Here is a 25,380-nt window from a genome sequence, read left to right as displayed (position 1 = left end):
AACACTTTGGTAAAGAAGAGCGCTGGGAAATAATCAGCACAGTAAATTAACATAACTGTTCAATTTTCACACTTGCGGTGCAGGTTAGTCAATCAGTTCTGTGATTGCATGCAGCTTCTCGCAGGCACCACGCTTGGGGGTGCTGGGGGTGGAGCATGAGTACGGTGGGAACCAATGATGTTTTATAGGACAGTTGAAGTCAAGGTTCGAGTCAGAGAACTGTCTTTTATTCTAGATAAAAATAAATAAATAAAATTACAAAAAAAGGTGAAATAACACCCAGTTTCTAAAACTGTCCCAAAACACAATTTACAAAACTGTTTTACTTCTGCTACGGAATTATGACGAAGCGAAATCTAAAACCGAAGCCTGTTTCGTTTTTAAGTGCCGCTGTACAAATCTTTATATATCCTATAATGTTTGCCTGTTTTTTTCCCCCCGAGTGTATTAGTAATGCTGAAATTATGGACGTTAACAATAAAATTCTCTTTTTAAACGATGCAAAATACACTATAGCAAACAATACGTGGACACGTAACATTCACACCCATATGTGGGTCCTTATTAAGGTCTTACCACAAAGTTGCAGCATGACCGTTTGGAAAGTGAGCTCCGTGAAGCCAAAGGTTTGCCATGGTTGGAGGGAAAAGAACTCATCTTGCACCTGAGCTGGAAAACCAGTCCCTCCAACCTCACTAATGCTATAAGGTATAAATGCCCACACCCACATCTCAAAATTTTGTGGAAAGTCTTCCTAGAATATTCTTGCTTATTATAACAATAAAAGTGTATGTGAGGGGTTAAATCTGTAAATGCTGGTTCAGCAAGAATACATGTGGCGTTATCAGTTTCGAGTCTGATGGTGCTAACTGGTGCTGTTTTGACCATGTGCATTACCACGTCTACGAATTCATCATGGACATCGAGTTAGAAAGAAGAGCAGACGTGATATTCTGTTCGAATCCCAGCAAATCCGCCACGGACGTTTGACACGATGTGTACATTTTACATACGGTGATGCTGCAACGAGTCGTTCGAGGCGTTCCACTGCAAGAACGGAACATTATCACCGGGAGACGGAGAGATCGGGTAGACCTTCGAGCTCAACCCCCCCCGAAGATGTGAAAACCTTTCGGCAACTTGTGCATGATGATCGTCGGTGAACGATCCACGCGATCTCGCTTCCAGATTTGGCGCAGACGCTGCTTGATGCGCTGGAGTAGCAGGACTGTTTTGAAGGTGATGGTGTGTAAACATACATAGATAAAGTACTTTCTTGTAAACAGCTAATCTTTAATCCTTTCTGATTCCACTTTGTATAGGTGTGATGGTCAAGGTGCCTTTGAGTTGCTGTTCATGCTTTGCCACAGGGCATTGTAGCACTGAGGAAAGCACTATCTGGCCTCATCCACATATAAAGAATCGCCATGAATTCAACTTGCGATCCCTCAACAGTAGGCTTAATCTTAATGTACTGATATTTCAGTTATATGTTTAGGAAACCAGTGTAAATCGTGTTCACACATCCTTGCCATCACTTAGTAAGTTGCTCTGTGTGTGGGCTCAAGTGGAGGCCCAGGAAATCCACTGACATGGAAATTGGCCTTGCTCAAAAAAATAATAAAAAATATTTATTGGCTTTGTGCTTAAAAATGAGTAAACATTAGACATGATCTGAAATGCTGAAGAATTATTAAGCAAGTATTAACTCAGGCATGTGATTACAGGAATGTGTCAGCAATTAAAATGTATCATTATTAAAGAACGACTCGTTATACCTTATCTGTTAATATGTTTAATGGTGCAAAACATCGACAAGTTAGTCCCTGCTTTTCTTTCAGTAGAAAAGCTATATAAGCAGTACGGTGTGCACTTTCCGGGGAGCGGCGTTTGTAGCATCCCTCCTTCATCTGCAACACCTCTTCTGTACATTCCTTTCTTTTCTCTGCCAGGATTTCTTCCACTCAGGGTCTTTTGGTTTTCCTTTTGGCCCTCTCGAACTGCCTTCCCCGCCTCCTCCTCCTCCTCCCCGGGGATGCATGCATTCACAGCTCACAAAAAAAATAAAAGTGAAACATTACAACTATTGCAGATGTTGAAATGTTGATCCCATCTTTCTTATACAGAGATTACCACCAGGCTACATTTGCAGCACATTCCTCCTGGCCGCTAGGCAGCTGTTCCCCTCATCTGCGTACTTCAACGCCACTGCTGGTCTCACGCTGCTTGATTATGCGTTAATGCAACCTCCCCCCAACCCCCCACAAACACCCAAAAAAAAAAAAAAAAAAAGGTCCTAGCATTGATCATGCTTTCATAGTTTATCCGTATCTTGTTCAAGGAATCCGCTTCGTCTTGCAGAGTGCGAGAGTCGGCTCTGTTGATCACCATGTGCGAGCAAACAAATAAAGGGAATTTTTTTTTTATTATAAATCATTGCAACGGAAAGTCTTCAGGCGTTATTATTCAGCGGGTTTGTCACCCAGCGACGCACCTTTTATTGTTTAACTTGCTGCACACTTTTGATTTATGCCTCTGCAGGCTGTTTTGGGAGAACTTTCTCATAAGTTTTCAGTGCCAAGAACAGTCTCTTTACATCATCAGCCATCGTCCACGTCTCCATAGAGATTGATTACGCAGGGCTACAGCTCCGCTCTGGAATTCACATTCTCTGGAGCAGTAGGCATTTGTCAGATGGACTTTCATCCCTGGTGTAGCGCTGTGATCTACACCGAAGCTTTTTTCTCTAACATGCTTTTCATTTTTAGATTAATAGCCATCGGTCTTTCTGACGTTTCTGTCCTGAGCCTTGGATATTTTTTTTTCCCCCTTTAGAAAGAAACATTCAATGCAATGAACAAATCAAAACTCGATACGGATACTTCTCCACAGAACATTTTAATCAGGAGATAGATATATATATATTTTTTTTTTTCCCTTTTATCCTCAAGCAAAAATGGTCACTCGCAATGAACAATCAATAGCAGGACAATTTTATTGTCGTTCATTCATGTGGAACTGATTTCGTATATGCTCTCAGTAGAATCTACAAATCTTAGCATTTCAAGTTCATTACAAAATAGAGACTTTTGAAATAAATAAATATATTTCTATAAAGATTTAGAATTATACAATAATATGTAGAAAATAAATATCTTGTACATCTCATAAATAGGTTCATCCATATTTACACTCGTCACTTACATTTTTTTAAAGAATGTTCCTGACAGCCTTACGTTACACGTCGCGCCACGTCAGCTGACCAACACACTGCGACCTTTCTGCATGTGATGCCGTAGCTTTTCTCTGGTTTTCAATAGAAAAATTGTCCCCTGACCCCCCATTACAGAGTGCATTCATTTTTTCTCAACTGTCAACAAGCAAAGACTTTTCCAGAACCTTGAAACGAGACTGTAGAGCAGATTGTCTAAGTGCTAAGTGATCTGTGTTTCACACTGGAGACGGTGTTTTCCCACTCTGTCCTGACAGGTGTTCGTTCTTCTTTGGTGGTCTTACAGGCCTTTATCTTTTAAAAAAAAAAAAAAGTCTTTTACGGTTTGGCTTGATGATGATTGTTTCCGTACGTTTTTGCCAGTTTTATTACTTAGCAGTACCCCCTCACTTGTTTCACCAAGTGTCCCTAAATATACACTTTGTAGAAAACCTTTTTGTTTTGCATGTTTCTCGTATTGAGATGCTACTGTATACTCTTTAAAAGAAGCTGTCCTTGTCCACCTTGTAAATAGTGCCATAATCATTTCCTTTCACCGTGGTCCTTTTAGCAATTCTCACTGTGTGCGCCTACTGCATTATGGAGGTGAGAGTGAGTTTACAGAGACACTCGCAGTGGGATTAGCGCCTGTGCTTGAGTTCAGTGGTGCTAATGTTGCATCCAAGTTTCGCAGATGCGAGACATAAAAAAAAGTTTAAGACATACTGAAATGGCCAAGACCAAAATGGGAGCATAGCTCACAAGTGGTTCTTTCCATCGTGAGTGGTTTCTTTGAGTGAATGCTGAGTTATCTGAGGATGAGGTGGTTGCATGACAACATGAGGCCCCTGAATTCAACACCTCTCCCTCAGAAGCCTCTTGGCACTGGTGGCAGATGGAGGAATGTCCTCTCTGCACTGTGGTTTAAAACCCATTAAGGAGAGGAAACAGACCCATCCAGGAACACACACGTACTGTTTATCTCAGTCACCGCTGGAGAGGGACTCCTTGCTTTGGACCAGAAGGCAAATCTAAACAGTCGTGAGAGGAAAGAGAAAGGAGGGTCCTCCATAAAAACTTAAGTCTCTCTCTCTCTCCGATTTCCCTTCACCCCTCCTCGCTCTTGCAGCCCTGGCTGGACTTTTGGTCACCTGTGCTGGAACAAATCCCTGTAGGCCTGCGCGATCGTCTCGATCTCCACCAGCCTGGGCAGGAAGTGAGTCAACTTCTGGTGCTTTTTAGTCCTGCTGCCTTCTCGAGGCGACCCGTCCTTGTTCAAGGCCACGTAGTAGTACTTCCCCGTGTCTGTGTGTTTGTACAGCGTCGAAGCGTAAGTGTTGTACCAGTTCTCCTCAAACTGCTCACGGAAGACACACTCAGCTGTCAGCTTTTTCTGCAAGAGAGCCAAGGAGAAGATATGATTTACAGTCATTTCAGGATTTGGCCAACTAGCTCGCACCAAATTCTTGCTAGGGAAAGTAATGCGGTTTATGACGACAGGCGTTTCACAACAAATGAACCTCTTACTCTCGTATATGGTTGGAGAGTGGACAAATATTCCACTGTCTTCTGCAGGATCATTAGTTCTCTCATGTTGACCTAGTTAAGTTCACAATTCTGAAGACTCATTGACCACCCAGGAAATATTCCCAGGCTACAGCCAGGCATAGGAGATGGTAACGAGTGTTGGTGAGTGCAGCTGCATAGGGGTCTTCCTAAGCATTTTATCTGATTTCTTCCTGTGTGCCAACATGACTTGTGGCAATTATTTGACGATCGGCAGCAGGTGCTTGCTGGAGAAAGTCATCACAGCTGGCTTATCGGCTTGCACCCACATCTCTGGCCTTTTAAGCTTTCTTTCTCTCTGCTTCCCTTGTGATGCAACCGGCCGAACTTACACTTACACACAACGCGCATTCACACACACACACACACACACACACATACACACAGCAGAAAGAGAGAACTCCTGTGTGGCCTGCTACTACCACACCACTGACAGAACTAAATGAGCGATCGCTTCGGGTTCAGCAGGTGAACCTCTGCTGGCTGACTACATTGTCGAGAACAATAGAGCACACTGGGGCTACGGGGTGTCTCCTGCCAAAAAAGCAGTCATGCAATGGCTCTGGCTCAAGTGTCTGGGTTAAGGCGGCTCACTTGGACCATCTCAGGTGGCTGGACATTGTAGATGTTGCTGGAAGAATGATTAATATATAACTTTAACCAAACGATACTATAACTGGGTGTGTTTTTTAAAATGTATGGCGTATTCTACCAGCTTAGGTTTTCAAATAGATTAAAGATTAATGCCAGTCAATTACTTGAAGACTAATTCCAATAATCATGGAGTTGCAGAAAAAAAAAGAAGCAACAAAGCTTTACATTCGCCTGCTTCATAAACACGAGCATCAATCCCGATTCACCTCCAGCCTTCCTGAGGAACGATGCTTGTGTCTGTACAACAGGCAGTGCGATTTGTGAATTAACCTGTGACTGCAGTGATTTTAACAAGACGATATCATGTTACACATGCGGTCCTTTCCTCCCCCTCAATGTCTGCAAGCTCGCTCTGACTCTCAGAATCCACAGACACTTGTCGGGTTTATTATCGGTGGAAATCTGATCTCACGGTTCTCCTACAGCCGCACAGAAGCCTCTTGTGGCGTTCAGACCGGAGAGTTTCCTATAAATGGTGTTTGGTGCGCACTACGGGCATACACGGCACGACTCGGTTCGTAGCCCATCCTGGTCTGTGTTAGCGTTTGAGTACTCGACTCAAAGTAAAGCACTTTCCCTGGGCAGGAATATACAAGAAAAACGAGAGCACTGACAGACCATATATCGCTAATATGTGTGTGTGTATTCAGTGCTTTGTGTATATCCAAGAAATATGTAAATATTTTAGTGACTATGAAGCAAAATGAAGAGGCTATCCTTCTAATTATAACATTTAGGCATGCTGCTTTCGGCAAGGTCTTTCTCATGCCTTTTTTTTTTTTCTTTCCTCGACCTCAGAAGACAAAAACAAGGTAACTCAAACAGGCCAAGTGTTTTTGCTCTCTGGGGCCCCTGGTGCTGTTCCAGCTCAGTCTGATGTCAGAGGCATGGCGTGATACGCAGTGCTGGAAACGCTGCCTGTTTTGTCTGGATTGGTGTTTTTCACATGTCTACATCATATGGGAAACAGACTTTCAGATTAAGGGCCGCTGAATTGATTGCGATCCTCTTAACGCTGTAGTTATGTTCGTTGGCTGCCGTCCCATCACTCAAACTTTAGAACACAAAGCTCATGGGTGCAGGTGTGTGCTCGTGCAGGTGTTTGCTCGAACGCTTCTGGGATTTGGTGTTTTGGACTCGACTTACCGACCCATAGAGTTCTCCTTTTTCGTTCATTCCGAGATAAAGTCCGGCGTCCACCCCTCTTATGCTGACCAGCCCCACAGCCAGGCTAATGAACTCCAGAATACCTGCCATAGAGAAACTCTGGTGAGACAATTACCAGACGGCACAGCCTGCATCGACACACCTAAGCATCAGTCACAAAGATGTATTTCTGATCGATGCCATATGAACAGGACGGACATCACAAAGAGAACTGTTCTTTCGGCAGAAAGAATTGGCACCCTTTGCATTTTAGAGGTTGGCCTTGCGTTATGGGAACAAAATAAACCTGTTGCTAGCTGTACAGAGCCGGCTATCTAAACAATTACAGTAACATTAGCCAGGTGTCATCTGGTTCTGTTGTGGGAATAGATATAGGATAGGTGATGCATTTTACAGGTCAAACCTTAAAATATTGTCTGTTCGAGCAACTCAGATCTGCACTCTAGATTGTGTGGGAGTGAGTAAATCAATCATATGGTAAGACAAGGGAAGATGTAATGTAATAATAGGTTCATTCCTCTCAGAGGGCGATATTAAACCTTTAGTATCTGCTTTATCCTGGTCGTGATTGCAGTAGAGCCGGATTCTAGCCTGGGACACACACTTGGCATGAAGTGGGAATGCACCCTGGATAGGATGCCAATGCGCATCGCCAGGATATTTTCGAACCCTGAAGGAAAACCCATGTGGACACAGACAGATAGTCCTGTTACAGTAACTGGAGTTCATGATTAAACTGTGAATTCTGGAGATGTTTAGTGTAAAGTCTCTCACGGGCAAACATGTTTGTGTTAACTTGTGGCCACTCATAAAGTTGCGTGCGTGTTCTTAATGTCTTTGCTGGGAAATATTACTTGCTCCAGAATTCAGCGGTCCATACGCCTAATGGATTTTTAATCATTCTTGAAATTGCTCAAAGAAAGGGTTTTATATGATGCTAGATCAAAAATGACAACAACTTTGCGGCTTTGCAGATCAACATGGCTCACTTACTCAAATGGAACCCGAGGTTAAAGATGACACGGAACCTCTTGATTCTAATCGAGAACAGTCGTGTTTTATATTTGCGTTCAATCGAAGCCATGGCCCTGCTCGTACCATGCCTGCCTTGAATTGGCAGATCAGGTGATGTTAGAAACATGTACACTGAACACCCAATCCAATAAACCTGCTTGTTTTGGCTGCAAAAAACAAGCATTAAACTTCTTTGGATTCCACAGAGGTCATGCTTTTAATTTAGAGTTATTCCAGCCTCCTGAGTAAGGCTGCACCTGCACAATGGCTGTTCAACACACACACACACACACACACACACGCATATCTGTGTCCTGACCTCATTTGTTTACCACTCTTATACTAACTGCTCTTGAATGATTTATATTAGTGGAATAATTAGCAATGTGTGTGTGTGCACATGCACTCAAGTCAACCGACATCCCATTGTACAGGCTGGTACCGAAAAAAAACAGCCTTGTGCTTGTTTTTGAACTAAAGAGAGACACCTGTGACTCAATACAGGGAATCGTGTAATTGAGAGAACTGGAGGTCCTAACGTTGAGTTGGTGGGTGTGAGACAAGAAATCGAACATGCACCTTAGATATTGGCACAGTAACAGAACTGACGTGGTATTCGAGCATTTCATAATCATATCAGATCACAGGTACATGTATTTTGATGGACATTCTATATTAAAATCATGTACAACAAGGACTTAGCTATATATTCATATACGTATATACATATGTGCAGTGCTTTCAGTCTGAAATGTGTGTGAATGTCGATTTAATTGATTCATGTACAAAAGATGACAGGAATAAGTTCAGTGTATATAAGAACAATCAGAGACTCCTTACTAATGTATTACATTGTGCACTATAATACAGCATCCAAACATCTGCTGTGCATCACCTTCATGTACTATCTATCTATCTATCTATCTATCTATCTATCTATCTATCTATCTATCTATCTATCTATCTATCTATCTATCTAATATCTGTAGTTATGGATGGATGGATGGATGGATGGATGGATGGATGGATGGATGGATAGATAGATAGATAGATAGATAGATAGATAGATAGATAGATAGATAGATAGATAGATAGATAGATAGATAGAATTTACAGTCTATATCGCTTATATAGTGAAGCACAGCAAATGAAGGATAAATGTGGTCTGTTTTTTTTTGTTTTTAAATAATTTAATAATTTATGGAAGAGTTCTATGATCAGGACAGTTTAGGAAAGTGTTCGGGAAGTGGCACGATGCAAAAAAAAAAAAAGGGTTTAATGCGAGGAAGTGACACTGACAGGTGCACCAAAGAACAGATCTGTGGATCAGGGCTTGTGTGTGTGTGTGTGTGTGTGTGTGTGTGTGTCTCACCGAATCTGCTGTGATCCTGTCTGGTGCCGTGCACTGTGCCGTTGGGGAAGATCTCCAGCTGGAAGCCGGTCCTGCAGTACAGCTGCCTCCTGCGCAGGATCCCTTTGAGATGATCGAAGTCGGTGAGTGAGCCGCGCCGCAGTCTGCCCTCGATCAGCCCGAGGCGCTCGTTCAACCCGGCCGGCGAGTCGGACAGTGGCGTGTTTCCCAGCGCCGTGAAACTCGGTAAATCCAGGTCGATGGTGCCCAGGAATCCGCCGACCTCCGCCATGGTGCCCGCGTTGAGTTGTGACACGTCTCAGCAAGTCAGACAGCACATGCCCGCGCACGAGCTCAGCCTCATCCACGCTGCGTGGCTCCTCACAACTCCCCGATGCGAGTTTTATCGTCTCCAATCGGCCTTTTTATACACATGCTCCTCGTGCATTATCAAATTGGATATTCAAAAACCCAAGCCACGCCTGACCGGCATCCCCTCTTTTGCGCGCGCCAGATTTGCGTGGCGCACATAAACGTGAATACGCGTGACTAATAGACGTTTTTTCCCCCTTCCCCTTTGCCACTGTCTGTGACTTTTGCAACCACGCAAAAAAAAAAAAAGTGAAGTGAGTTCATGCACGAGTGTCAACGCGCTCATGCGTAACAGCTCCTGGACCAAGTGTCCTTCTTCTGTGGTGAAGCGTCCAAAGAGAACATGCACAGAGTTTCTCACTACTGTCCGAACTCTCTCAGAGGAGGATCTCCATGCACACACAGAACCACACCAATGCGCTGGTCTTCACGCACTCAAGCATTAAAAAAGCATTCACAAGAAGTGTTGTGTTACTTTTTTTTCTTCTCAATCAGTTTTTCTTCACCTTCTCGGGAGCAGGTGCTTCCTGATCTCTTCTTCCCCTGTGCGCTTCTACAGCACTGTGTCTCTCCCAATCTCCACATACTGTAGGCTTGAGGAGAAATGGTGGGTGGGGGCTTTTGGGGGGTTTGGGGTTGGGGTGGAGTGGAGTGGATGTAATGACGTGTTTTATTAAAGCTGACCGATGCTGGGAATGTCTGGACCAAAGAGCAGAATTTCATAACGTCTTTATTTAATGCAGGCTTTTGAAAATAAGAAGTGCATTTAAGCACAAACACTTTATGGACAAAAAAAAGGGGTTGGGACACCTCGCTTTTTCAGCCATTCCCCCAAACTGTTACCTTAAACATGGAGTTAACAAGTCAAGTCAAGTCAAGAGGCTTTTATTGTCATTTCTACTATACACAGTGGTACACAGTAAAAACACTATACAACAACATAGAGCTACAACACAACACAAAGCGACACAAAGTGCATCGAGTGCAACCTAGTGCAAACAGTGTAGACAAAAAACAATGCAGACAGACACAAGACAAGACACAAAACCAAGATAGCGCTGACCAGTAAACCTACTGTACTCTGATTATACAGTACTATGTGAAGAGAACTGTTAAAACTATAACTGGGAGTAAATATAAACAGACACAATGCAGTGCAAAAAACAGGAGGTAAACAGTTTTTTCCGTTCGAGCATAACAAGACCCTGTGCACAAAACCATCTCCATGAAGATATTGTTTACATGGGTTTGACTTAAAAATCTTGAGTTGCCTCCTCTAGATCACTGACCTCAACCGTATTCAATATTTTTTAGATGATTTGGAATTCCAGAACTTCTCACCTCACTACATCTACATAGTATACAAGAGACCAAAACAGTTCCATGCTTGACCATGCTTCTGAAGATATGGTTCACATGGGCTGGAGTGGAAGATCTTCAGTGGCCTGCTATATAGCTCTGTCTTCTACACCTATGACACGGCCTTCTCACCATACATCCTTGTAGCTAAATGGCTGCAAATCAAAACAAACACACTCCAAAATCTAGCAGAACATCATCACAGAAGAGTGGAGATTATCATAACAGCAAATGAGGATTCAATATGGAATGTTCAAAATGACGTATCTTCTACTACGTATAAATCTTATGGTCAGGTGTCCACAAACCTTTGTCCTTATAGTGTATATACTGTGTTTCTTGCAGTGTAAGTATTGCTGGTTCAGTATGATGTACATGTAGAGTTTCTTGAAGGGATAAAAGATATCCAGGAACAAGAAAGCATCCTATTTTTAAACAGTCACTTCTGCATTGAACATTTTTTTGGCAATACGCGTAAAAGAGGAAATGATAAACACATTGGGAGGATTGGATATGATTTAGGATTTGATTTGGAGCTGTGAATTTGATATACACCATGTTGAACAGGCACTGACATGTGCGGGATGAGAGCACGCTGCTGAAGGCCATGCGTTCTTTCATGTCTTTTCGGAGATGGAATATAAACAAAGCCAGATTTAATTAGCCATTGGCAGAAGACACTGTGTATCCATGTTGGATTGTGGAGTCCAACAATATAAAAAAAAAAAAAAAAAGCCTGCAACCAGGAGCATGATTTAAAATCTTTCTGGTGCAGGTTTATTATTTTAGGAAATCCCAAAGCCGCTGGGTTCATTTATCTGAATGGCATGAAACATCCTTAAGACGGAGCAGAAGTTGTTTTTATCAGCCTATCAATGCTAAGTGAGAACACCCTGCTTATGTTACACACCTGGACATTTTTGGTAAGCAGACAACTATTTTGGAAGCAAGATAACAAGCCTTTAAAGGCATGGAAAGAGAACAAAACGTATTGTAATGTATTTAGAGACTCTTTATATTTTGATTAAAGCTAAACATTGTGTTGTTTTATTTTGGCAAAAGTATTTTCATCCCTTATGCATGATGATTTAATTAATATGGAGTGTTCATATTGTGGCTTTTGTATTTCATTAGTTTGCATCTGAAATAGGTGCAATTTCTGTGTTCAACTGGTTTGAACCGAAATATTTTGCATAGATCACTCATTTTCCAAATCGAGAAGAAGTTTGAATTGATAGATGTTTAGTTCATTTCAATTCAATTCAATGCAAGTTAATTTAATTCCAATCAATTCAATTCCATCCCATTGCGTTTCATTCAATTCAATTTGTATAGCACTTTAAAAAAACGGATGTTGTACCAAAGCAGCTTTACAGTAAAGATCACAATTATAACTTTAAATGTATAAATCAGTCTATATAAGTTTATCCATATTGAACGGAGGCAAGGAAAAACCACCTGAGATGGTATCAGGATGAAACCTTGCAACTTTTTGAGGAACCAGACTAAAAAAAACCCATCCTCAACTGGGTGACATGAAATGTCCATTCATAATAGTTCCATTATTGTTGAGGATATCAGCTGTTCACTGATGGATATTTGAATGCATAAGCTGTTTAAGGCAGCTGTAAACCCGATTCCACTCTAGCGGAGTGCTTATATTAATTACCGTCCAAATCTATCAAGTATCAAGAGTGCTTTTCCAAATATGAAGACAAAATATCACTAAGCCAAATCGTTCCATTCACATATCCCATCCATTTCTATTGAAAGATACCAAATGTTATTGAAGAATAGCATTTCCCATGTGTTTTAGGCAAAAATCATTGTTTTCTACAATGATTTAAGGAGACCTCCATGCTCTGCACTTGGCATTAGCTATAACATGATTTGCTGACATAACTATATACACCTTCTTATTAATGCATCAGCCAATCGTGTGGCAGCAGTGCAATGTGTAAAATCCTGCAGATACAGGTCAGGATCTCAGGGTATATCTCTGACCATTGCACGGTGGTTGAGTCTATCACACAATAGTGTCCATTCTTATCAGTAAAGGTCCAGTGCACGTGAATGCAGGTTTTCCGACCTGTTCCACGTGTTTAATCTTGGGTTCTAGTAGACCCTGGAATGAAAAACTGCACCCACGTTGGCATTTTCCTGATAAAATTGGACACCCTGGCTCTGGAGTTAATACAGAATGGAGGAAAAACAAAAGCATCCCATGCAGCAGTTCTGAGCGTTGAAAACACCTTCGGAGGATAAAACAGAATTGCAAACTGACTGGAAGCTACATAACTCAAAACGCGTTCTTTAAAACCCCCGCTCATTTTTATGTACACTGAACTCATGAGACAAATTTTGCTTTGATACATTATGCGTCATCATGTTGAAATGAACTATAATAAGGTGAGTAAATTGCAGCAGTTGGTTGTAAATGCTTTCTCACAACGGTTTGGCTGATCCTGTGTTCACTGTAGCCTCAGACTCCTGTTCCACACAGACAGGAGTAAAATGTGATGTGGTCTTCTGCTGTTGTAGTCCATCCACCTCAACATTTGATTGGTTATGTATTCTGAGATACTTTTAATAAAATTTTCCCTTCATTTGAAAAAGAAGACCTAGACTAATTCCCCTGTGAACTAAGTGAGCTCCATGAAAATATAAAAATATGGATTGGGCTGGAGGATCTTGAGTGACCTGCTATAGAGCTCTAACCTTCACCCTTTTGAACACCTTCAGGTTGAATTAAAAGGCTGATGCCCCCCAGGACTTCTCACCCTACATCAGTACCTGACTTTACTAACACCCTTGTGGGTGAATGTTAGAGCTATACAGGGGTATAGGGTGTAAAGGAGATCCAAACCTGTTCCAGCATGACAATGCTCCTGTGTGCAAAGTGAGCTCCCTGAAGATATAGTCTGGTTTGGAATGAAAGAGCTTTCCTGCTATTGCTATGAGCTCTGACATCATCACCTTTGAGATAAACTGGAACTCTGACTCCTCCGCAGCCTACATCAGTACCTGACTTCACAAACTGAACAGCTTCCCAGACGAGTAGAAGTATTTCTAACAATAGTTGTAGTTTTGTAGTGCAGCACTGTAACCAGTTTACAGACCCTCAGTTTGTATTAACACCATCACTTACATACCACTGAGAGTCATTTTTCACTCTTAAAACCTCCATATCTCTAACAAGAGCATTGCAATGCTATAACCTGCCACTAGTCTGCATCGAAGATGGCCTTGAGCTCGGGTGCCATCTTTTAGGGCCTCTCTCAGTAAGAGCATTCTAATCCTGGCGCTTTTTTTTCAAAAGCAAATGCTCTCCTCTTTTACTCTGGCGTATGATATCATCTGTTCTTATTTTACCTTTGTGTCAGGGCTGCACCCAGAAAATATGATCCTCAGCACAGAGTTATTTGCAGAGCTGGATTCTGTGTTATTTTATTTCGTTGCAGAGACATAACATGCTGGGTCTCCCCTTTCACGCAGGTGGTCCTCCCTGCCGCAGTCAAAGCCAGGCGGCACGCACACCCACGGCTGAGTGAAGACACAGACAGATGCATGCGATTTTAGGTATTGGTGTAGCGTTTCAAGAGCCTGCTTGGCTTGGCTGTCTTGCGTAAAGATAGCGTTAATTAATATGTTTGCTTTGCCTTAAGCTCTTAAAAAATAAAACGTTCCATCTCTCGCCAGCCACCAGTTGTTGAAGAACATTGTCTAAAACCAACATTTGTAATACAAATTAGTTTCATATGCTAGGAGAGAGGATGGATTGTGCCATGTGACCCCCCCAAAGTTCTTTCCCAGATAGGCTGTGCAATAGACAGTACATTTCTTCAGCATACTCAAACTTTTTGCTTTCACTTGGGAATTGCATTTAGACCGATTTTGGTTGTTTTTGTTTTTATTTCTCAACATTCAATTTGAGCTTTGCTCTATTTCCCACCTTGTCTAATAAAATCCAACGGACTAGACCCGGCTGTGTGATCATTAAGGTTCTCTCTGACCAATTTCCCTTCCGTTATCACTGAGCAGACAACCTGAACTGATTCAAAATATCAGATCTAAAATCAGAACAAGGAAATCAATTAGATCTCCGCAAAATCGTTCCCTCTGGGTGGTGGCTAAGAGACTCGGTTGTGTAAATAACTATGGCAGGAAGTTAACATATGTAATTGGGTTGTTTTGTATCTGGACACTGGCTATGTAAATTGTCTTTGCGTGATCATGAGACAGACTCCGTCTGAGCAACAGTGTTATTCTTTCTCCAACACAGACCGGAGATTTAGCCTCAAACAGATGTTAGAAGCCCTTTGTAGGGCCTTGGCATTGAGCCAGACTTTACCTATCTTCACAACTATTTACATGGCAATCCAGCTGGTCACCCCCCCCTCTTTCTCTCTCTCTCTCTTTCTCTCTCTCTCTTGCAGAGTCATTCTGTTCTTAGAAAAAAAAAAAACCCATTGTAGATGTACAAAGGAAATATTTCACCTTTTTTGATCCACAAACTTCTGACATAATGACCAGTTACAGCAGTCACATAGGCCTTAAGGTGTCATCAACATTCCTGCTTGAAACTGTAATTTATAGTGTTCGTTCGGCTTACACACTTCTGAAGATGCTCCTTTTTAATAATATAAAGGACTGTTTACTTAGACTAAAGCAGCTCTATCCATTCAATTAAAAAAAAATTTGGGTCAGTTTTTATACAATAAGATTTTATGATAAGAATTAGTTGATTTGGTATAAATCTTTAGATTTATATCACTTCCAAGGCTTTGGAACAGCATTCTATGTCTGCATAACAACCCAATTTCCTGACCACTAGAGGGTGCAAAGTGGCTCTCGTTTAAAAGGAAAGCAATCTAAGCTCTCTGGTGGCTTTGAAACCATAAAATGTCAGGGTATGATGAATAGATACACGTTAGTTAATTATGGAGGAAAAAGTTGAGGGTGATGTAATCCTTTTTTTACAGTCTCCTCAAAGGAATGCAGTGGTAGCGCTGAGACACAGCCTGATCACACCTTTACAGCTTTGCTCAGATGATTTTTCTCTCAGCATCTTTAATCACCTGCCCCTTTACAGTCTAAGGATTTTTCCTATGATGGCCCATCAAAAAATGTTTTTATAGGTTTTTCCCAGGTGGAATCCTGACTTCTGTATGAGATTTTGTTGGTTCTCCATGTGTCCTCCAGGATAGACTCCAGATCCACCACATCACTATGTTTGTTCATGATAGATTTATTACATTACATGAACACATGAACTGATATGACAGTTTTAATGATAGAGCAAATCTATTTGAAGTACTTAACAAACTTTTAAATGTGGTTGGTTTGCCTTATAAGGAGAATGCAGTGGTCTCAGTTCCTGAACTTATCTGTTATCTAATATTTGGCAGAGAAGCTACTAAAAAGATTAATATGATTGTATCTTCTGCAGCACATCAAAAGATGGGACCTTCAGTAAAATTTAAATTATCAGTTTCTAATTTATTATACAGTAAAAAAAAACAGTATTAAATAATAATTATTCATTATACCATTGCAAAATCTACTTAAAGCTAGTATACATGATTTACAATGAACATGTAGATACAGATTTTTTTTTTTGAGCATCCCATTCCACATTTAGTCTTTATTTGCTGCTCTAATAACCTCCACTCTTTCACAAGATTTTGGAGTGTGGTTGTGTCCCAGGCCTCAATAAAATCAAGTGTTCCAATAAGTTTTTCCATATAGTTAACTTTTACTCCAATAAATGTCTCCAGCAAGTTCAGATAAAAAACCAAAATCATTAATTCATCTTCAGTGACTGCTTTCTTCTGATCAGTGTCCATAGTTTCACTGGGCAAATTTAAGTGGACAAGTCGCCTTCCAGCATGTTTATTTAGAGGAAAATGTATAACCCATAATACATGCATAACTTTAAACCAGAAATGCTGGAGCTGTAAAGCAACAACAATGCATCCGTCATGCAAGAAATAGAAAATTACAATACAATAAATACAATATTGGACTAAGCATATTTCTAACTGATTTTATGTGTTTATTTCTTTAAATAAAAATACCTTTCAAAGATATATTTTGTAAAATTAACATATTTGAAGCAAGCCAAGTAGCCAGAAACTCCTTTGTTGCCATTGACCAAATTTAATGTTGCTATAGATAGACATCAAATCAAAGTTAAAAAATAACATAAGGCATAATAATTGTCATTAAAAAGACTGGAATAGGTAAATAATTGCTAGAAATATAACTGATGAGGATAATGCTTTCCTCCAGAATGCCATTTATAGAGTATAAAGAAACAGTATACACTATATGGACAAAAACTATTAGGACACCTGGCTTTTGCAGCCAAATGTAGACCTTCTCCAAACTGTTACCACAAAGTTTTAAACACAATTGTACAGTTTGTCTAGGAAATCCAAACCTGGAACAGGTTCTTATAACATCTTATTTATTTTTATAATGATAATGTGGTAAGATAATGTGGTAAAAAAAAAAAAAAAAAATTTCTTTATAAGTGTAAGTTTGTCCCTTATGAGCAAGTCGGCAGCAACTGTAGCAAGGAAAAAAAACTCCCTGAGATGGCATAAGGAAGAAACCTTGAGAGAAACCAGACTCAGGAGGGAACCCATCCTCATCTGGGTGGCACAGAATGTCTATTTATTACAGCTAAACATTGTTGAGGTGTGCAGTGATGATCAAATGCAACCTGTAAACATGAGTCAGTGTAGCAGACTGTTGAGATTAAGGACAGTCTAAATCCATCCTCAAAGCTCCTGTGTTACGCTGCAATTTCATAAAGCTGCACAGAGTGGCTTCCGATCGAAGAGGAAACCATCCAGAGGCAGGACGGGACGAAGCGGGAAGATCAGAGTAAAGGAGAGGGACAGGAACAGTGGTTTAACTCGACTGAGAGAAAAAAGAGAGAGAAAGAGAGAGAGAGAGAGAGAGAGAGAGAGAGAGAGAGAGAGAGAGAGAGAGAGAAGAGGGGTGACAGGGAGAGAAAGATATGGATTATTAAGTATCCTTATTGTTGTAAAAAAGTAAAGCACACTGTGCAGTTAAGGACTCCAGCAGGACTTGGTATGGCAGCATAACTAAAAGGGAGAACCAGAAGGTAAAACAAACATGAGGGATCTCTGGGATAAGGGACGGCCCACCACACCACCGTCAGCAAACCCGAGTGAACGCCCGGGAGTGAGGGGACGACAGCATACAAATATCGCAGTTTACCGAACACTCTATATCCATGATCCCTCCAGATCTGCTCCTTTACCTAAGATCTTTACCTAAAATCTACTGATCAAAAGCTTGACTAAATAAATATGTTTTCAGCTTCGACTTGAACACTGAGACTGTGTCTGAGTCCTGAACACTGGTTGGAAGGCTGTTCCATAACTGTGGGGTTTTATAAAAGAAGATCTGCCCCTGCTGTAGTCTTCATTATTTGAGGTACCAACTAATAGCCTGCACCTTTTGATCTAATTGGACGTGGGGGATCATACTGGTACAGAAGTTCACTCAGATACTGCAGTGTGAGACTGTTAAGTGCTTTATATGTCAGTAGTAGTATTTTATAATCAATGTGAAATTTAATTGAGAGCAGTGTAGACTCATTAAAACAGGGGTGATGTGATATTATTTACATGAGATTCAAAGGAAAGACTAGAGTCAATAATCACACCAAGGTGTTTAACTGCTGTACACACCGAGGCGAAAAGACCATCCAGATATGCTACGTAATCGAAGAGTTTACTTTTAGCTGCATGTGGTCCTAGTAAAAGTACTTCCATCTTATCCAAGTTAAACAGAAGGAAGTTATCAAGTGTCCACTGTCTAATGTCCTTTTACACACTCCTCAACATTGTTAAGCTGATCTCTCTCATCTGGCTTTGCTGAAACATACAACTGTGCATCATCAGCAATGTAAGCTAATACCATGTTTATGTATAATTTCCACCAGAGGCAGCATATATAAAGAGAAAAGCAGTGGGCCGTAGACAGATCCTTGCGGAACACCAAACTTTACCTCAGAGATTGTGAAGAACTCACCATTTACATCAACAAACTGATAATGATCAGTACAAATAAGACCTAAGCCAGGAGAGAGCTGTTCCCTTTATTCCAACAACATTCTCTAGTCTGGCAATGAGGATATTATGATCAGTGGTGCAAAACAAGGAAGTAGACACAACCCTGTTCAAAGTACAATAACAGGTAATTTACCACATCAACCAGCACTGTCTCTGTGCTATGACAAGGCCTACATCCTGACCCATAAATGTTATTCCTAAGTAGATGTGAGCATAACTGCTGTGCTACAACCTTTTCTAGAATCTTGGAGATAAAGGGAATGTTTGATATTGGACTATAGTTGGACAGCTGACAAGGGTCAAGAACAGGTTTTTTAATAAGGGGGTTGATAAATGCCAATGTTATGTAAATGACAATGACCGTGTGCACAAAGTGAGGTCCAAGTTAACAAGGTTTACATGGGTTGAGGTGAAAGATCTTAAGTGGCCTGCAACAGAACTCTGACCCCAACCCAAACACCTTTGAGATACTTTGGAATGCACCCCAGGCTCATAACCCTATATCAGTACCTAACACCCTTGGCGCAAACCTCAACAAACACACACAAATCTAATTGAACATCTTCCAGAGAAGAGTGTATGTTTTTAAAACAGCAAGTGGGGAATAAATGTGGAGTTTCAGAAAGAAAAGTGCCACCGTAAGTTGTTTTTTTTTCTTTTGTTTTTTATAAGCAGGTTACACCATCAGCATTTTTGACAGAAAGGTGACTGCATACAAAGAAAATCACCTGGTGATCACTGACACATTTGTGACTCTTATAAACTTCAATAGCCTCATGAATTCCACTAAGTACTTAACCATGACATTTGACCTCATAACTGTTTAACCTGTTTCGCCAAGACGTTAGGACTTGATCATACATGGATCAATCAACAAGAGTATGACATATTGATATTAACAGAAATGATTGTATTTAAACATGCAGCCTCTGAGCTCAGGGTATTGTGTAAAAGTTTTTGGTTTTTTAATGTGGCTGTGTTCATGTTGGTTTCCTCTGGGTTTGCTGGTTTCCTCCACCACAAACCATGGCAGTGAATAAATTGAAGGCCTCTAAACTGGTGCATGCTGTGAATGTGTGTTGTGAAGTCCAGGTTGTATTTTTGCCTCCTGCCCAGTATTAAGATGAATACTTAACATCAATAATGAAATTTGCTTTTTTTTATATTAATTTAGCTTGTTTTAATCAAAGGTACAGATAATTCGCATTTTGATTGTAAGTATGAGAAAGTATTAGTTCCAGTATTATAGTTCTGATGCCACAGATGGTTTAGAAAATCATTTATAGTCTTTCCACATTTTGTGCCACATTGTTTCCAATCAACAGTTATTGAGGAGGAGTGCCGACATATTGCTTTTTATGATTATTCTTAACAAGCGTCAAGGTGGAGAAATTTCAGCAGCTTGAGCGCAGATTCTTAATTTAGAGACACAAACACTTGTAGCAGGTGTCCTGTGGTCCCTTGGCGTACGAAAAAGAAATAAAAACACAAGCAGCCAGTTGAACATGCTGTTCTGCACCAAGTAATCATTCTGCTAAACAGATGTAGAAAGGTGCCATAAACAGCTGAATACCCAGGCTAAATGTGAATTGCCAAATTTCCAAAATGCCATGAATCTTTCAAAGACTGTAAAGTGAGGATGGACTACCGGAGAGCAAATGTGCCACTTTTACCCAATTCATAAACTGCTCTGAAAGTTAGAGATTAGTATTAGGATTATTACAATTAGTTATTGGGATTTCAGTGATACTTCATGCTCTTATACAGTATAACAAATCACACATGTTCAGTATGCATGACTGATACCACTTTAAACCGTATTAAAAACGCTCTCTGGATCCCAGAAAGGAAAACCACATGGACCACAGACTAAAGTGTCTAGCAATAAAAGTGACTGAACAACTTAAACCTCAACCTCAAGTCTGTTTCGGCTAAAGTGTTACACCAACATTTGCAGTCAGAATGCATTTTTACTATTGCTATTTTGGATCTAAATTAATGCACATTATGATCTTTGTAGATTGTGACCCATTTTACTGATGCCATACTGAAAAGACATGTTTTAAAACCAATTTCAAGAATACACAATGTCACAAAGCAGCCACATATACAGTACTCAGAGCTACAAGGCTGCTTGAAATGTAATGCATGTAGCCGATATAATATGGCAGTCGTGTGATCATTCATTTAACATAGAAAATATGTTCAAAACATATATAACACATATTTTTATGAGTATATATTCTCTACATAGATAGACAGTTAGTTTCCCTCTAAGATGCCCTCACTCCAGCTTTGATATTTTTCACTGCTCAAGAAGATCAAGAAAGCTGATTTTAGAGATCATGGTGAAAAAATAAGATTAGATTAATCTAATAGATCAGTGTCTCAAAAGCCACACTTGCTTTTCATGACTCTTTATCTAACTAGGCCTCAAAGTTGTGATATAATTGTAGATGTTGAGTCTGTGCAGCCGAATCCAGTTCCTTACTCTCCTTTTTTTTCCCCCAAAAAACAGAAAAACCTGTCAGCCAGATGTTTTTGCTGTAATGAACAAAGTGTAGGGGTGAAGTAAGCGTTTTGATGAGAAAATTCTCAAAGAGAAATTAATCGAGGACATGACTTTCCATGACCAAACCTATTGTTTTATATGCCAAATAATTGATGTCTTTGTTGATATACACGCCATCTATTCTGTACAGCTGGGATGGTACTCTATTAATAACATTTCTTGATGTCTTTTTTTTTGGTTTGATTTGCGGTTAAGATTGCGCACCTCCTATTCAAAGGCAGTGCATGTATAATGCCTAGTTTTCAGACAACAGTACTTAGTAAAACCACAATAAGCACATATCAAAAAAAATTCACCCCTTAAACACAACATTAACAATAATGTCAAACATTGTAATGCCTGGTGCCAAACGTTTCGAATTAACTCCATGGTCTTGTGCCATAATTATGAAAGGATTCTCACATTAAAATACTCTGCAGAACTACAAAAGTGTTTAGCAGTATTTCTGATCTCAGCGAGCGTGGAACATATGGTTAGCATTTTGGAAAGGCGCTCATTTTACCAGGCAGAGCCGGACTGATTCCTCGGGCTGTGCTGTGTTACGACAGGTTGCCTAAACAGGATGAGATTTTTATGCCTGATAAATGGAGGACTCTGTGTCCAAATCTAAAAGAGCTGATACTGTATCTCCCGTAGAGTCATGCCAAGGTATGGAGTAAACAGCTTTTTTTTCTGGCAAAGCAAAGATCTCCTTGTTGGCACCAAAGTGGCCCCCTGAATTTCTTTTCCAGGATTTTGCTCTATTCTGTCATGTCGTATGAAGGCTTTCCCAGGGTTTCTATCCAAATAATTGGGTTTGATCACAGCGGGCATCTACATATTGGATGCCTCGCTTGCTGTGTTCAGCTCAAAACCCATCCATCATGAGTGTCATGAGCGTCATTCAACACAGCGTAATGTATAGGTAACAAAGCAAAGTTAGATCATCTGTACAAGTTGGCTGATTCTGTGAAAAAGGAAAACTCAAGAAATGTCTGATCGAAGATTGCAACACCTGTTAGAAGTTTTGGTTTAAAATATTCAAGGTCACAACTTGGGTGAAACTGATTCTGTAAATACACACTGAGAGCTTGTAAGCTTTCTGAGCTTTCAAAACTCCTGGCTTGTGCAGTAAAGCTAATCCAAACTGAGTTTAGTTTTTCGTAGATGTAGTCTAATTAGATGTGGAAAAAAAGTGGAACTGAAATGGAAGCTTTGCGTCTCTCGCCGTCTTTAGTGGGGCTTTATAAAGGGTTTCTGCCTTATGCATGGTTCACTGTTCGCACCATAAAAGGTTCCCTTAGGAGTCTCCAGTGCCAGAGTTGAAAATGCCACAGCCATTTGTCACAGACGAAGGTTCACTTTACAGGCAAACTGACTGCGAGCATCTTGGCTGGATGGGGCTTCAGACTGAGACAACAGACCAGACGCAGTTCATTCAGCTCAGGTCCTTCCTGCTCATGCCTGATCCTCTCTTTTTTGAGGTCATTTCTTTCTGTAAACGCTCATCAGTTTAATATTGGTCAGTGTCCATGTACAATATGATTCATCTTTCACGCAAATCACCATATGTACATGTGAGGAAGAGTTCTCATTACTCTAGATGAATACAATTGTAAAAAGGGGGAAAATGTGTTTTAGCTAAAATGAATGAACAACCTGAAATGACTTGCATGTGTATAAATTACTAGCTTGCTAGTAGCCAGAAGGGTAGATTAAATGTTGCAGTACCTGATGTACTGCTAACATGGATCACTATGTGCTTTTTAAAAGTGCAAAATGCAACCTGCATCTGAAAAGAATTTAGAAGGAACTTTCAGGTGCTGCAAATTTACCCAAATGTGTTTCTGCAAAAGCTGAGAGCATTTTTTTTATCATGTACTTTAGAAAAACAGAACAACATTCCAAGGAATAGCCTACAGCCTACTTGCACTTCCTGATTGATAATAGGGCTTTTTTTTTACACTGGGTTCATGAATGTTTAATTTCTTTAAAATACTTTAAAAAGTGCATGCAAGTCCAAACATTAAAAACGAAACATTGAAAGTTGAAAAATGAGTAGGGAAGAAATGCATCTTATTAGAAAGAAAAACAAAAGAGACATTTAAAATAAAAAAACATTAAAGCACAATCTACTCTTTTTTTGCAAAAACTTAGCATGTCATATCTTAGGGACGTAATTGTATTTTTGTGCTTCATGTGTGTTTTGGTTTTCATTCTTTGGTCAAAAAAGATGGATGTAGGCCTGAAATGAATGACTTCCTCAGAGTAGAGTGATGGAGGTGGTGGGGAAGATGGTTCCGTCAAAGTGCTCAGAGTTGGGTGGTCCATCCTTCAGCAGCCAGACTTGGATGAAGGGGGAGGCCTGAGAAACACAGGCCACCTCATATCACTTTCAAAGAGTGAAACCCAAACTCCCCCCAGAGCCTCTCACTCGTCCCTCAAGTCTGACAAAGACACCTGTTGTTTGATTTTGAAGGAGTGCTGAATTGAGTGGCCTGTTCAGAGAAAAATATAATATTAAGTAACTCTGCTTAAAATACAAACATACCTCCTTGATAAGATGCCTTCCAGGTAAATCTGTGGATTGGGCATAGTGGCTGCTTTTTCACTAAAAAACTTTTTTGGCATAATGCTGGAGCCGCCGTTAGATTTTAATATGCAATTTGTGTATTTGTGTAATGGTTATGATTATTTCATTTTGCTGTCGTTAAAATTTTTTTATATTCATTTTAATATATTGGAATTTAATTTGATCTGTTTTTCAAATTAAGTACCTTAAATAAATAAATATAAGAGATTACAGGTACAGTATGTGATTTAGTTAAGGCCTTCTATACATCATTAAAAAAATGATAAAAAAAAATATTTTATATATATAAATTTTGTTCTTTGCACATCCCAGCTTGTTAGAAAGCTGTGGTCTGAGCGCAAGGTGACCAGAGTCTTTTGACCAGAGAGGAACCAACAGTGGCAGCTTGGTGGTCCTGGGGCTTGAATTAGCAAACCCATATGAATTTACATTATGTTGAATTTACATAAATTACCCTAATATATTTACATTTACAAAGATTTACATGAAGGCATTGCTAGCATATTACCACTGCTAATGCTTGTGTCATGGAGTTGACTAGGTACTCCCGGACAGACAGTGACCTTAATGAGTTCTAGGAATGGATTTTGGAATAATATAATGATGAGCTAACAGTTTGAGTCAGGGTAAAAGAATGACATGAGTAGCCTGCATAAATGTAGGCGTATGATCTGTACTTCCATTCGGGAAGCAACGGTTAATTCCCAGCAGCACTGATGTATTTTCCACTCTCTATGGAAGGGAACCTCAAACAAAATGACCCAATGGAAAGGAAGATCAGAGAGCACAGATATGATGGAAACCTCCATTATGAGGGAATAGAGACAAGGAAACAGGTAGTGATGGGCTAGTGATGAAAAACAAAGCTATTCATGGAGGAACAAAGGCCACTAGCTCCAGACACTTCAGCACATGCCTACCTTAGCTACTATATGATTTACTGTTTGAAAGTCAGATTGAGCTCAGAATTTGGTGGATAAGGTATATTTTTTTATCACAAAAACAGTGTCTCCTGAAAATTAGTAGTATGTATGTCAATACTAATCTTTAAAAGTGTCCTATACATTGTATTTGATTGAAAAAGATCAACTGCCATCTGTGACTGCCATCCAGGGACGCAAAACTAGCTGGGCGGGATGCCATTTCCTTCTGTCCCCTGTCAATCACAGTGACACTAGCTAATCGTCTGTGACATCTGGCATCTGAGTACATTTATACTCAGAGGGTAGATAGTATTTTCCTCCAGGTTACACTGCTCTGTGACCCAGCATGTGGTTGGCTGTTTTCAAGTGTCTTAGAGGAAGCCTGTGTGCACCTTCACCCGGGAGCTGGTCAGCAGTTGTTGGGTGATAAAAAGCTACCTGGTGGGTGGGAATTGGCGGGTGACTATGATATGGAGAAATTAGAGAGACAGAAGTTTGTAAATAATCT

At 40.3% G+C, this 25,380-nt stretch overlaps 1 protein-coding gene across 1 annotated transcript; it reads right to left on the bottom strand.

The window, feature by feature from the left end:
- Nucleotides 1-1,889: 1,889 nt before the first annotated feature.
- On the bottom strand, nt 1,890-9,867 carry fgf16 (fibroblast growth factor 16). Its single transcript, XM_046848823.1, has 3 exons — nt 8,985-9,867; nt 6,578-6,681; nt 1,890-4,604 (listed from the first exon to the last, which is right to left on the bottom strand). Exons 1-3 carry the CDS (start codon nt 9,253-9,255, stop codon nt 4,359-4,361), a joined length of 621 nt encoding a protein of 206 aa, XP_046704779.1. The 5' UTR covers nt 9,256-9,867; the 3' UTR covers nt 1,890-4,358.
- Nucleotides 9,868-25,380: the final 15,513 nt, after the last annotated feature.

Source organism: Silurus meridionalis, chromosome 5, assembly GCF_014805685.1.
Source record: "Silurus meridionalis isolate SWU-2019-XX chromosome 5, ASM1480568v1, whole genome shotgun sequence".
Lineage (NCBI taxonomy): Eukaryota > Metazoa > Chordata > Actinopteri > Siluriformes > Siluridae > Silurus > Silurus meridionalis.
Note: the sequence above shows the minus strand (reverse complement) of the source record. Positions and strands in the feature narration are given on the sequence as shown.